The sequence below is a fragment of the Paramacrobiotus metropolitanus genome, unplaced genomic scaffold (assembly GCF_019649055.1).
Source record: "Paramacrobiotus metropolitanus isolate TYO unplaced genomic scaffold, Prichtersi_v1.0 Parri_scaffold0000039, whole genome shotgun sequence".
NCBI lineage: Eukaryota > Metazoa > Tardigrada > Eutardigrada > Parachela > Macrobiotidae > Paramacrobiotus > Paramacrobiotus metropolitanus.
This window is the reverse complement of record NW_026570259.1, coordinates 335,144-348,573: the sequence shown is the minus strand read 5'-3', so window position 1 is coordinate 348,573 and position 13,430 is coordinate 335,144. Positions and strand designations below refer to the sequence as shown.

At 43.0% G+C, this 13,430-nt stretch overlaps 2 protein-coding genes across 10 annotated transcripts; one reads left to right on the top strand and one right to left on the bottom strand.

The window, feature by feature from the left end:
* Positions 1-56: 56 nt before the first annotated feature.
* On the bottom strand, positions 57-4,009 carry LOC129590116 (heterogeneous nuclear ribonucleoprotein K-like). 4 transcript variants are annotated; one of them, XM_055485138.1, is made up of 7 exons: positions 3,758-4,009; positions 3,552-3,700; positions 3,453-3,486; positions 3,234-3,386; positions 3,066-3,143; positions 2,930-3,002; positions 57-2,870 (listed from the first exon to the last, which is right to left on the bottom strand). In XM_055485138.1, exon 7 carries the CDS (start codon positions 2,253-2,255, stop codon positions 288-290), a length of 1,968 nt encoding a protein of 655 aa, XP_055341113.1. In that variant the 5' UTR covers positions 2,256-2,870; positions 2,930-3,002; positions 3,066-3,143; positions 3,234-3,386; positions 3,453-3,486; positions 3,552-3,700; positions 3,758-4,009; the 3' UTR covers positions 57-287. The 4 variants fall into 3 exon arrangements, with proteins under 4 accessions (XP_055341113.1, XP_055341115.1, XP_055341112.1 ...); XM_055485137.1 differs by having other exon boundaries at positions 3,234-3,373; XM_055485139.1 differs by having other exon boundaries at positions 3,234-3,354.
* A 78-nt stretch (positions 4,010-4,087) lies between these two features.
* LOC129590115 (cilia- and flagella-associated protein 65-like) lies at positions 4,088-13,390 on the top strand. Of its 6 annotated transcripts, none has more exons than XM_055485133.1 (39): positions 4,088-4,265; positions 4,609-4,771; positions 4,904-5,042; positions 5,120-5,256; positions 5,310-5,424; positions 5,523-5,610; positions 5,695-5,822; positions 5,933-6,052; positions 6,114-6,219; positions 6,387-6,502; positions 6,870-7,019; positions 7,090-7,227; positions 7,290-7,367; positions 7,439-7,531; positions 7,602-7,682; positions 7,748-7,888; positions 7,946-8,072; positions 8,173-8,344; positions 8,398-8,539; positions 8,609-8,745; positions 8,813-8,897; positions 8,974-9,117; positions 9,193-9,370; positions 9,546-9,677; positions 9,769-9,913; positions 9,977-10,042; positions 10,188-10,316; positions 10,438-10,513; positions 10,613-10,771; positions 10,839-10,949; positions 11,033-11,206; positions 11,287-11,451; positions 11,513-11,641; positions 11,749-11,892; positions 11,960-12,088; positions 12,221-12,497; positions 12,578-13,002; positions 13,083-13,117; positions 13,183-13,390. In XM_055485133.1, exons 2-39 carry the CDS (start codon positions 4,650-4,652, stop codon positions 13,298-13,300), a joined length of 5,151 nt encoding a protein of 1,716 aa, XP_055341108.1. In that variant the 5' UTR covers positions 4,088-4,265; positions 4,609-4,649; the 3' UTR covers positions 13,301-13,390. The 6 variants fall into 6 exon arrangements, 5 of the variants coding, with proteins under 5 accessions (XP_055341108.1, XP_055341107.1, XP_055341109.1 ...); XM_055485132.1 differs by having other exon boundaries at positions 4,516-4,771; XM_055485134.1 differs by lacking the exon at positions 4,088-4,265 and having other exon boundaries at positions 4,274-4,771; positions 11,776-11,892.
* Positions 13,391-13,430: the final 40 nt, after the last annotated feature.

The window sequence follows — 13,430 nt, the reverse complement described above, 5'->3', positions numbered from 1 at the left end:
AATTGTTTTTTTGAAGATACTGTAACGGAGGAATAAAGTCTTCCGTATTTATAATATTCCGCATTTTATTTCAATATCTCTTGAAGGTCCAAGCGCCTTCACTTGTGAACGTGAACAAGAACATAGTTGTTGCTACTGCAGTTTAACCAATAATTTAGGATAATTAGAATAAAAGTATTATAAAAAGGTTTAAAACTTTGAATTTCTGGAACGATAAAATAAAAGTTGTAAATTATTATATGGAACATATACACTTTACAAGCCGGTCAGCTCATGAGAGAACTGTATCAACGGCAACAACAATCATCACAACACAACCACCTCATTTCTTTTTTAGCATTACGCTCCTTTTTGTTGGCTTCCGCCGGCTGTGCCTTCTTTTTGTTTTTTCCCTTTACAACGTTTTTAGGGGGCAGTTTCTTGATTGCAGGCTGCTTTTGCGTGGTCTTCTTGCCCATTTCCTTTTGAGCGATTGTTCTATGGTTGGAGACAATATCCCTGTTGTTTGGCTTTGGTTCAGGACGGTACTGCACTAATGGCACAGCCTGATGCCGGTTTATTTTTTCCTTTTGTGTTCGAGCCTCTGTATGGCCAGCACAAACATTACCGGTCAATGCCAGTGTCCCTGGCACTGCATTGTCCAGTAACTCATTCGGAATGGGCGACAAAGGTAGGGACTGGTGTTCTGTAATAAAATTGTGGGGAAGAGGTATTTCTTTGTCCGTATTACCGAAATTGCAATCTGATGATGTGGTCTCCACACTTGAGATTTCATCCCAACAAGACGGAGGTTCGCTGTAATTAGGACTGGACCGTTTGCTGCTTCTGTTCTTGTCGACACACGTAGGCGGCCGTATTCGCTTGCGACGCACAAATACATCGCTCGTTCGTACTGCGTGGGGCTTTGAAAAAGATGGACAGCAACTGACCAGATCGGTTGCTAAAACATCCGCGGTTAATGAATCCTTTTCCACTCTACCGTCACACGTGAAATCCGAGTTGCTCCTTTTAGGGCTTAGCAAGCTTCCCTTGGAAAGGATCAACTTCCTTTGAGCATGCTTTAACCGTCTCAGTCTTTCATGCCGGTATGCTCGTCTACCATCTGATTTCATGCATTTTTTCACGGCTTTCCTGAACAAAATGTCCTCCTTAGAAATTGCAAATTCATCGTATTTCTTTGTCGTGTCGTACTTCTTCGCTTCGTCCAAAGGGTTCCTCTTACGCCGCTTACGTATTTTCATAACTTCGTGTCGCAGTACGTCCAAATAATGGTTATGCGAAGCAGTGATTTCATCATGATGGTCTGTCATTCTCAGTTCATCGTTAGTTTGCCGGTATTTGCGCTTTGAAGTGTCCATGAGCTGCAGAAGCGTATTGCGGAATACGCTGTATGGTATCGGTCCCGAAGAAAGAAGGTTGTGGACACATTGGTCCGTTGCTTCGATCACTTCTAATTCATGCTCACTGTAATACAGTTCTCGGAAATTGCTGACAAGATTCTGCATTGCAGCGATTTTCTCTGGGCATTCTAGTTCTGTTTCCACTCCATAGTTTAGATCGTAGCTTATGATGGTGCGTTCGGGATTAACTAGTCCAAGAACCCCTAACAGTTCGCTGAACTGAAACCAGACGGGTTCGGTTACTGTGATCTCTGGGCGGTCGCGCGTCTCCGGAAACGTATAGTAGGTCTCCTTGTTATGACAATACAATTTGGCTTCTGGGGTTGATGGACCACTTGCTGGCTTATCGACCACATTCACCACAGGATGCTGCTCAGCTCTGCATAGCGTTGTTACAGAAAACCGTGACCGGAATTGCAAATGATGGTCAGTAAATCTCCTGTTCGGTTGGTGCGGTGCTGGTCGGTACATAGGACACTGGGCCGCGCCGTAAGGGTATGGCGAAGACTGCTGCGGCAGGCGAGACTGTATGACCGGACAACGTATGCCAAAATGATTGGAAGTCACCCCACTGCTGAATTGTGTGGGTTGCTGCTGTACATTCCTGTTCTGGGACACCAGCTGATTTACGACAGGAAACATCGCGGGACGACAGGAATTCACAGGCGGTGGCTCACTGGTACGGTATGCTCCATGGGACGATCCGAAAACCGGCCCGTATTGCTGCCTGACGTAGTGCGTTTCATAATGTTTCGTCTCCACGGGTATCAATGTTCGCGGCGATAGCCATTGGCTAGAATGCAGGTAGTTGGATGGATTAGGAAAAAGTGCACTGCAAACTGGAAGAGGCTGCATGGACGGTTGCGGGCGTTGGAATGGTGCAGGACCCAGTAAGGACGCCGCCGATCGAACTAAAGGGAAGCAACGCTGCGGTATCTGCAGCGGCCGCCCAAGAAATCCAGTAGGTCTTAGCGGGAGAATCGGTTTCTTGGTTCGGGGTACGGCTGGAACGACCACACTACAGGGAGGTAAACAAACTGGTGCAGACAGTTCAATTAACGATGGGGGGTTAGCAGTCGGAGTTGGTGCTGGTGGTTCCTCAATAACAGCCAGCTTGGATTCAACGCTACTGGATGGCTTTGGGCTAGTTGCGCGGATACTTTCAATGATTTTTGGCCTTTCCGTCCACGAGTTCTGCACGAGCAATTTTGAGTGCTCTTTAACCTGGTCATTATCACAAGAATGCACGGAATTATTGTCCGAATGTGAGCTTTGGCTCTGACGATTTTTCAGGCGCTTTTATTTGAACGCCGTCGGCGGGCCGAGTGACGGAGGTTACTCTCACGAGCAGCAGATGGCGCATGATGATCGTATATTCCACCGGCTCGCTTGGCCACTTCATAATCATAATTGGATGGATGGTAATTCGTTACATTTCGAACCAGTCTGTGCGGTCTTGACGCTATAACCCTAAACCCGCGTGATATTAACGACACCCCCACATCGTGCAGTTAATCAACGGAGCTTACAGGAATATATCCCGAACCACTTTCACTGTATCTGGAATGCGTCCAGAGATCGAGACAACCCGTTCTGTTGATTCTGAAATATTAGCCAATAAAAATAATTTACACGTTGTTTCAGTGCAAATGCCATCAATCTCACTTGGGAGCGCTGTTCCCGGGATTTGAATATTGCAGTCATGTCGGTACGACAGTGAATCGACTTGAATTCCACGAACGCCTGTTAAAAAGACAACCTACAGCGTCATCATGTGAATTTTCTTCCGTAGATGAAAACTATTTTTGGTGCATAGTTCCGGTGATTGGTTACCTATTAACATCCCAACAACGCTGTCGTGCACAAGATGTCTTGTACGAATACATCGTGAATGTACTCCGCCGTAGTATTCGTGTTTGAAATGATCCAGCGTAAAGTATCTCGCATTCCATGTCTCCAGAACACACAAGCAGCTGTTAAAGTGACCTTGTGTAAGAGAAAGGTCTCGTTGTACTAGCTGACGGGTAAGCTGAACTAATCAGCTTTTCTCACCTTTTAACGCAAGAATTCCTTCCGGAGAGTTTTGCTACAAAAGAGATACCTGAAGGCCTATTTCAGGTTAGTCTTAAATTCAGTTTAGAAATGACATACAGATTCGTCATCGATGACCGTATACTGAATTTTATGAGATCGCACGGACAGCACACCACTGTTCCCGCTTTTCAAGGCATGGCGCACAGCATCAAGCGATTTTGAATGGAGCAGAAATCGCAGTTCCACATCGTATTCAACCTCGGATGCTAAAAAATTGCTGATAAAATAAAACGCTAACTGGGTGAGAAATAAATTAGTGATACCTTTTTTTGCTTGAAGTCCATCTTGACGTTCGCGGACTACCCGCTGTTCCGTAGTTTCTTTTTTCCGGCTCGGGAACTCAGTTCGATCAGAAGCGATGTTACAACGTGTACGAACGCCATTTAAGGGCCGTACATCGCCATTCATATTATTCCGTGACACATTTGGGTAAACAAAGATCTTGATACGGTAGCAAAATAAAAACCTTTGGGTGTGCATCGCCAGCTTCTAAGGTCGAGCTGTTTATGATAGGCTGGTAGTCAAGGAAGCGTACTACGTAGCTAGGTACAGGCAGTACATACACAGTACAGTACTCTGTGCTTAATCGTATGTTATGCTGGATTTCTAAGAAAAGGGTTCACATGCAGGTAATCATGACAATGACGTGGCGCGGAGTGTCACGCAGCGGCGCATTGTCATGATCAATCGAACACGCAGAAGTCGAGCTGGAGCTGTTGATTCTGCTGGAACCGATGTTTTGAGATTCGAAAAAAGGACGCAAATACTGTGGTATGCCCAAAAAATTAAAGTTCGACGGAACATGTCCCATTTGTGACAGTAGTTTCTTCCAGAATGCTTGATTATTTTATGTTTGAAACAACCTACAGTATATGCCTATTATTAGCCTCTCTATACCAACATTTGTATAGACAGTACACCACGACGGCACGACCGCATCGTTCAAGGAAGATAATACTATAGTAGATGTACGGTGATCGTGTATTCTGCAGACGTAGTCACTTTTTTGTGCTACATGCAGTGCACAATTCCGATAGGATGAACTTTAGGCACCATCACTCAACGAAAACTACTGTTTATCAGCCAGGTTCTTTTCCCATAACGACTTTGATAGTTTGCCGACGTATTTGGATTACCTAAAAGCATCGCAGTAGTATGGCAGAAATCGTCAGAATCCCGAAGGAAATAGTTTTTCGAAAATGGGAACCTGGGAGCATATACACTGAATACATTGTCGTCAAGAATATATCTGAATTACCAATCCGGATTTCATACCAGTGAGTGTGTATTCTGTCGAAGAACTGATTACAAATCCTTTAATGCTAACAGACTCTCCCGTCCAAATTTGCTGGCACAGGATTTCGATTTGATTAAAATTTTACATTGAAATTTGGTTATTGCAATTTCAGGTTGACAATGGCTCCAGAATTCTGCGTTCCTTTCCCCAGAACCTTTAAGCTGTTCACGGGAAACACAGTTCGAATTCCGGTGACCTTTCGGCCAAGTAAAATGCAACAACATGTCGGCGGGGTTCAATTTGTGGTAGAGGTAACGAAGCGTTTTTGATTTTTCATTATTCGATGCCATTCAGAGCGTTGTTGTGAATAAGCACAATTTAAAATTAGGGAAAGGCAGAACGTTTTGTGAAGCTAATCGGAATGCTGCCAGCGATTTCCGTGGAACTGGAAACGACTCATGTCGCTTTTGAGCAGCAGTCGTGCTGTAGAAGAGTCGATAGGACAGTGTCGCTTTATAACAAAACGTAAAGATCGCTGTTTCCATATGCGAGAGGAGACACTAAACAGACATTTGCAGAGATCGGGATATCCAACTTAATGCAACTGTCGCAGCTCCTTTCTACATTTATCCTTCTGAACACACTATACCTGCCTTTGGAGCTGTTTCGTTGTGCATATCATTCCATGCAACGGTGAGCGCATCTTTGCAACGATGTGCTTACAACAAAGGTTTATACACTTATAACAAACTATATGTATGTACTTATAACAAAGCGATGAAAATTTTTAGGAACCAGTGGAATACTCTGAAATTGCTACGTTGTCTTTTCATGATGGGGGAGAACAGTGTGTAAAATTTATGACCCTCAGAGCCATCGGTAAACCGCTGGCATAATATTCAGTCTATCGTTTATACAAAACCACGTCAGAAATTAACAGAGTGTGCCAATGATGCCTTTCAGGACGAACTCCAAATCATGCTATTTTCCAACCATCACCAACTAACGATGGAGAAATTCTATTGGATTTTGGTGACCTTTCTGTTGGCGAAATTGCTGTACAAACCCTTACAGTCCGTAGCGCGCAACCGGTATGTTACCTAATCAGCGATTCAGCGGTCGTATTCTTCTCGAGTTTCGAACAGGCGCATCTAGGGTACTGTTGCATTAGCACTTTCGAGATGTGGAGTCCTCTTTACAGGGGATGGTGTCATTTGAAATGAACAGACTACCTGAAACTCTGATCCCATTCCCCTACTGCTGTCAACCCATGGGGCTCACTTCTGGAACTGTGCAGACAAAGAAATTGGGAAAACTTTGTGTATGCCACCTGGCGGAACTTTGCGTCCATAAAGCAAGACTCTGAAAGCCGACTTTTATAGATAAATTTCAATGGAAGGTATGCATGCCCAAGGATATGCGAGAAATTTGTCGTTCAGTCCGGAATGGACCAAAGCACGTACGTCAAGTGCATTGCCAGCGTCACTGGTGTGTGACCATACGTCAAGAACTGGAACTCTAATGCAAAAAACCGCTTGAAAATTCTAAGCGTGTTAAGCTACGCGTATTAGTGTGTTAATTCTACGATAAAGTGTACAGAATAATTACTATGACCTTCAATTTTGCTGACTGTAGGTATGTTTGGTTTTTGATAGGACCTTCAGTAATTTCGACCAAAAAACTCCTGGATTTTGGGGAAGCATTTGTGGGTAAAGCTAAACAAATGACATTTCTCCTAGAGAATACTGGAAAGAGCCAAGCGATTTTCCAGGTCGGTGGTAATAAGAGCTAACGTTAAGAAAATTGTAAGTTTAACTAGTGCGACCTCGCAGCGCTTCGTATTTTACGCATTTAAGGAGGTGGTAGTACCTGTTTACCTTTCATTTCAATTTTTTACAAGCCGAGTATCTACTGAAGCCGTTTTAATCACAAGACCTCAGTAGTTTTTGTGTAACTGCGCTGGTCTGTGTATTTGCGTAGAAGCCGGTTAATTACTGGAATTACCCTGCTTGCTTTTGTGAAGGTGATTGCAATGGGTACCGTTGATTCAGAAAGGTCGAGTCCCGTTGACAATAAGCTAAACCCTTCGTTAAGCGTGTTGCACAATTGTTAAGCTCTACGTGCTTGTCTAATTTTAGTTTGGCAGTGATCCTGCGGCGAGTTTGTTTAATCCTCGGCCGCCGAGCGGCGTGGTGTTACCGCAAAGAACTACGTCAATAACCGTTACGTTTGTGACCAATCGGCCTGGAGTGTTTCGCTCTACACTTTGTTGCGCAGTTTTATTGCAAGTAAGCCTCTAAAGTGCTTTCGTAAACCTTTATACTGCTCGCACTCCATATTCGGTTGTTTGGTTTTTAGGGGTTTATTAAAACTGATGTAATAGGAACTTGCCATTCTAGCACCATAACACCGCTGATACTTAGTCCATACCATATCCAGTTGTTCGAACATTTGCTACCGTCACATGAACCCCCGTTAACGCAAAGAGGGCCACAGGTCAAGTCAGCCTTCAGTTAGTCTCATTGATTTGGAATATTTGTTATGTAATTTCTGTACAGGCTGTTAAAGAACTAGTGGACTGTGGCCTTTTGCTTCTTCCTCGACAACAAGAGGAAAATTCCGTTCGGTCTGAATCGGTAATGTTCTCCATGAAACTCAATATGAGTAGTGTAACAAATAATGTACATGACTATTTTATGTATATTAGGGACAGAGCACCGCAGATGAGTTGCTGCCTTTGTCTCGTGCTAGTGGGAGTAATCGCAGGCTACAAGAACTGGTGGATGAAGAGAATTCGAATGTAAGTAGCAGCTGGGATTTGCTGTACAAAATAGACAGATTTTGATTCTGTGTTTTTTGCGGCCACGAAGACAATTTTTAGCAACGGAATAACCTGCAACAAGCGCGAAATACTTTTTGGATATGCTCCAATCAATGGTAGTGCCACCAAGGTAAAATTTCGTCAGATTGTCCAGAATCGCGAGCCGGCTGCACCTCACTTCGCGTTGCAATACAGACAATATCGATAAAAAATAATACCGAAGAAACCGTTTTGTTGCAATGGAACCCAGATGCGCGAAGTGTATTCCAAATTGTCCCAGATACGACGGAGATTGATCCATTAGGAACAATGGAGTTCAGCATCAGATTCACACCGGTAGTACAATGTTCATCTTTAGCTTTAAGACGATCGCTATATCATGCCAAACCGTAGGCTGCCATTGGAACATTTTTCGAGGCCCATCTAGAATGTCACGTGATGTTCAAAGCTTTGCTAGATTTTGGAAACATTCGAGACTATCAAATGATTCCGCCATGGATGTTCCGCGTCCATGTCGCTGGTAACGCTCCATCCAGTTGTGCAAAATAGACGATGTTTTATAGTGCTACCGTACCGTACATTAATAACGCCGTACTAATAGTGCCATCAAAATCTTAAAGGTCATTCGGCAACTCTCGAGCTCCGAGCCTTATTGCGGCCTAAGATCGAAATTCATTCAGAACTTCCCATCATATTACGAGACATAAGCAATGATGTCGCGTGTGAAACAATGTTGATCAGAAATCCAACGGATGATACGGTCTTTTTCTGTTCTGGGAAAAACACCAACGAGTAAACTAAAATTCTGTTCATGCGGTAGCGACGGTTTACTTTTTTTATTGTAGGAACTTGACCGTATGCCCTAGATTCGGAGTTCTGCCACCTGGCGCAACAAAGCTGTTAGTTGTCGGAGCTCGGATTATTCCGAAACTAATGTTTGAAACAAATTTGACGCTGTTGCTAAATGACAATGATGAGTTGCAAGAGGTAAGTACAGTAAAAGGTTTCGGCCGCTGCGCGTCCTGTTATAATTTTGGCTTATTGGCAACTATTTAGATTTTTCCGGTTGTGGCGTATAATGATCCTGAGGTTCGCATACAGTTTGCAAAGGATCTGCCCTTCCCTCCCACAACTGTTGGACTGGAGCTGCAGCTACCGTTTACTGTTTGCAATAAATCCAACTTTCCAGTGAGGTGGTTAAAACTTATACATCACAGGATACCCATCGGAAACACGCTCTTTTCTCTTTCTTGGTTTCAGGGTAGGATGGATCATGACAGAATGTCAAGAGAAAATTTTTGAAATCAGCGCAAAAGACTACCTTGTTGCAGCATCGGAATCGAGAGTAATTCCGCACTTCACCGAATTGTATGTGCGGTGCATATTTCTGATTGCTAATGTTTGTTCGTTCACTCAATAAGGCGTGCCACTTTACCTTCCGCCCGCAAAATTTACTGTACTATGAGGAGTCCCTCGTCTTCCGGGTGTCTCCAGTGTTTGCTGCTCAGCCATTCGAAACACATCTGTTGCGGGTGTCCGGAAGTGGCGCTATTGGTCACCTTTCGGTACGTTGTGCTGCTATTGTTTATGAAAAATAGTGAAGCACATGCACAGCATACTCGCCAAAGCTTGGTATTTAGTTACCGGATACAGCTCTCTCATTACATCCCGTTATTGTACGGGACACTCTTGCTTATACGATTCCGGTCATGAATCTGAATCCGTTTCGCCTTGTGGCTTGTTTGACATTTGACATACAACATCCTGATGGTACGAAAGAATTCGTGTCCAACAGCTTGGCCTCGGGTGATCGCAAAAGTATGCATGCATGAGTAGCACGACCCAGTGTTCCTGTCCTTGTTTATAATCCAGTTAAAGTGCAATAGTATGTTATCTAAAATAACTGTCTTTAGTATGTTATCTAAAATAACTGTAGTGCTTGTTTATCCAGTTAAAGTGCAATAGTATGTTATCTAAAATAACTGTCTTTTAGGTGAGTCACTTAGGACAAATCAGTGTCAGTTTGATTTATCGGGTGGGACCCACGAACTCTGCAATTTATGGATCACGCCAACACAACCCGGAACGACCACAATTGTCGTTTCCTCGGTACCATTACTTCCTGGTGAGCGTAAGACAGATAAGGTTTTTGACGGTACGGCAGCTTAATTGCTTTTTCTCAACGTTAATTTGCTTTCTGTTGCAAAACATTTCAGAAACCTTTCAGGAACACAGAAAAGTTCTATGTGAAATACTTGTAACCGCATATGAACCGAAGCTTCAAATCATTGATGGTGCCGGATTCGGTAGCCTGGGCCATTTTGGAAAGGATCGCCTGTGGAATCTACTTGGTCTCGAAAGGTAAAAATTTGCAACAGGGGCTTTGCCTGATGGCTTTAAATGTCAGCTGCAAAACTTTCTTAGGCTAAACGAACTGCTTGAACAACCAGTAACAACCAATGACCGCATGGAAGCCATTTTACAGTACAGGTTAGTCTGCCATTAATGCGCGCGGTCATCAAAACCGCAGGTCTGATTTACGTCTTCTCTCATTTAATCTTACTAACGTAAGCAAAATTATTGTGCATTATTTAAAAAACACATTTTCCTTGGCATCATGTTATCGTTGGTGAAGGGCTAGCACTATCCCACAAATCAGTGACCAGTGTGATGCAACTTCTATCAATCTCGGCACTTTCATTGTGGATGAAACGGCAACCGCGAAAATTCTGTTTTACAATCCGGGAGAAGTGCCATGTCAATGGTAAATTTTGAACATGTTATTGGTATCGTCGTTCTGCGACATAGTTGCCTACGTAGGACCTGTACTGATGGCGCACATGGACATTCGTGTTGTATCAATTAAAATATTTAACTTCGTTTAGGCGGCTGACTTGCTTAGAAGAGTTGCTACTAACGGTTTCGAAAGACTTGATTCTTGATCAGCTGCCTGAGGACTACGTGAGTACCACCACGTTTTACCGCAATGCTTGCCGTGATATGCATTAACAATATGCATTAACAATAGCATAAAGTCCGCTTTGCTCGTTGTTATTATAGCAAAAACTTAGAAAGTCAAAACTGGTGAGAATTTCACCCAGAAATGGAACCTTGTCACCTGGTGCAGGAGAAATGCTGCAGATTGTAGTTCGCAACGAAATTTCTGGCGATCATGTATTTCCCCTGTTTCTGACCATCGAGAAAGGGAAAATAATATGTGTAGGCAATTGTTTATAAAAAATCGGACCGGAAGTTACTTGCAAAGAGATATTCTTGATTTTTCCAGATTCATCTGTGTTTTTCGACAATTTCACGACAGGATATTGCGTTAACGATACATCGATCTTCGTTGGATTTCGGTCCCAACGCCGTGACAGACATACATCCACTTGAAAAGGTCACAAAAACGCAGTCGAACGAGTTTGCAGATAAAATATCTCATTGACGAGCATCCTAATAATTACCATTCAAATTCCACAGTGCTTGGAAGTTTTCAATCCCTCGGACAAGCCCGTAAGGTTTCGCCTGGTTCCCAATAACTCCGAGAAATTGCTCGCTGTATTTTTTTACAACACTGACCAGCAGACTATTCCTCCTCAAAAATTGATATCAGTTCCTGTATCGTTCAAGCCGCAAGATTTAGCGAGCTATAAGGTTTGTCAGCTCGTGTTTTTGCGTAATGAGCCATCAAGAGTTCATGGCTTTAACAGGAAGGATAAAATATATTTTTTAAGGAAACCGTTAACATCGTTGTGGAAGCTGGTAAAGCGATACCCGTAAGACTTTTCGGACACGGCTGTTCGCAAAACGACTACTGCGAGTATGCAAAAATCACAAGAGCATCTCGACAAATAAAAAAAGCACTCGAGCATGGTGGCCTGTCGATTGCCGAGTCAGAGGCATGTCAGTGAACATTGGTAAGTGTTCTCTCAGAACAATCTAATTCGTGTCTGGTTATAGATCCTTCAACTGTCTACATCATCGATACAGTTCGAATGCTTGCCAATGTTTGGCTTGAGTCGAAAGATCTGTTTTCTGACAAACCACTCTCAGCGTACCTATCGATTCAGCTGGGATGTTGTGCATAAGGTTCGTAAAGTAAAACGTCATTGATTTAGTCATTTATGTAAGCACATACAAATGTAAAGAATTGCCTCATTCCCTGCTTTGAATTTTTACGATATCCTTTACCGAAGTTTATTCTACTGAAGTCCGTTTCCCAGCATTTGCGAGTAGAACCGCAAACTGGTTTAGTGCGCCCAGGCGAGAAGATCCTCTTGACCATATCACACCATGCTGGGAACAGCGTCTTCGAATTCACGGACACTTTGACAATGGAGGTACATACAACAAGCTCTTTTACAAACTGAGATTCTAACAGGTTCAATAAAACTTTTGTGGATGCAGTTTGTAGACGAACTTCAGCGTTCTTACTACCAAGCGTGGCTTCCCAAATTCCTCGCTAATGTGAAAGAACGCTGCCTTAACTTTACAATCACGCCTTCCAATCCCGCTTTGAATGGTGACATAGCACAGGTTAAGTGTTTTGAAGGCTGTTGAATGCTACAAAATATGTCATAACTATTAGACTTTTGTAGTATGCTTTTTTTACTTCGAATTATGTTGAAACCTTTTTCGAGCGATGCTTTAACTAAATGAATTACTCAGGATCTTCACGCTGTTGAAGCACTAGAGAAGTTGTACCGGGAGGCATCAGAGAATTCGACAAGCGAACATAACATACTACAAGTGGAAGAAGTTGTGCACATGCTGAGAGTCAGACCAGATGTTCAAATACCGCCGCTGATAAAACCACCGGAAATTCATGGCATCCATCTGACATGCAGTGGTCATGTCCTTGGTCAAGAACTTTTCAGAAAAGTTTACCCGGGACAAATAGACAATTTCGTGTTGACAACTTCGTTAACTTCCGAAACTTTTACAGGTATGTGGTCCCCATTAACTGAAATGGTACAGTAAGTGTCTGTTTCCGTATCAGGTATAAGTCATCACCTTGTGTTGTAGCGGCACCATCTGCTACATACCCAGTTGATGCAGCAAACTTAAACTGCGCCACAGCTGCCCTGGTTGATCGAGTTGTGAAATCGTTTTTGCAAGATGAAGTTTTTGAAAAAGACATTCTTGAAGTTTTGAAATCTCCTGTTGACCTTTACTACAGCGATTTTCTTGGACAAGAAGACGCTGGCGACGAACGGAATCACGCAACGAGCCAGTTCTTTACCGAAGAACCTGGGAATGACCAGCGGCCCTCTAATGCAGTAGACGAAAGCAAGGATGATACGACTATAAAAACGCACAATACTGCCCAGTCATATCAAATCCATGAGTCTGAGGACGAAAGGCTCGACATTATTGCTGTTTCCCCAAGGACATTTGCTCATCGCCGAAAGGACCTTTCTATAAACGAGCAGAAAATGGCCAGTCCCGGAGTAAGTTAGAAAAATAATAAGAAAATACAGGGTAGTACGGTCTGGGTGTTCTACTCACTTCTGTTTTGTACGTTTTTTAGACATTCGACAATATTTCATCAGCGGAAGTCTTCCAGTGAGTATTATTTCGTGTATTTTGGCTTGTTTTACAAGAAATGGTTAAATTTGTTTTTTTTGCAGGAAGCCGGAATTCGCGCAAGTCTCCGACAAGGTCATCCATAACTTTGTCTGTAGTGTGCTCTGTGATATGGAAAATTTCAGTGTGGATACCTTTGGAAAGCCAAATTTACTCACATAAACTGAAGATCAACCGTGCGAATACCTTGGCTCATATATTTAATGCTCATGTATGTAAAAAAAAGTCCGTAAAAAATCATCTGATCATAAGAATATTAACGTTGCAAAGCAAATAAAAAAAATTGTCATAA

Bases quoted from the DNA above. Each gene is read 5' to 3' on its own strand.
- LOC129590116 (XM_055485138.1), bottom strand. From the start codon at position 2,255: ATGCAGCCTCTTCCAGTTTGCAGTGCACTTTTTCCTAATCCATCCAAC.
- LOC129590115 (XM_055485133.1), top strand. From the start codon at position 4,650: ATGGCAGAAATCGTCAGAATCCCGAAGGAAATAGTTTTTCGAAAATGG. The intron at 5,611-5,694 runs GTAAACCGCTGG...GATGCCTTTCAG, and splicing joins TATGACCCTCAGAGCCATCG to GACGAACTCCAAATCATGCT. The intron at 10,772-10,838 runs GTAGGCAATTGT...TGATTTTTCCAG, and splicing joins AGAAAGGGAAAATAATATGT to ATTCATCTGTGTTTTTCGAC.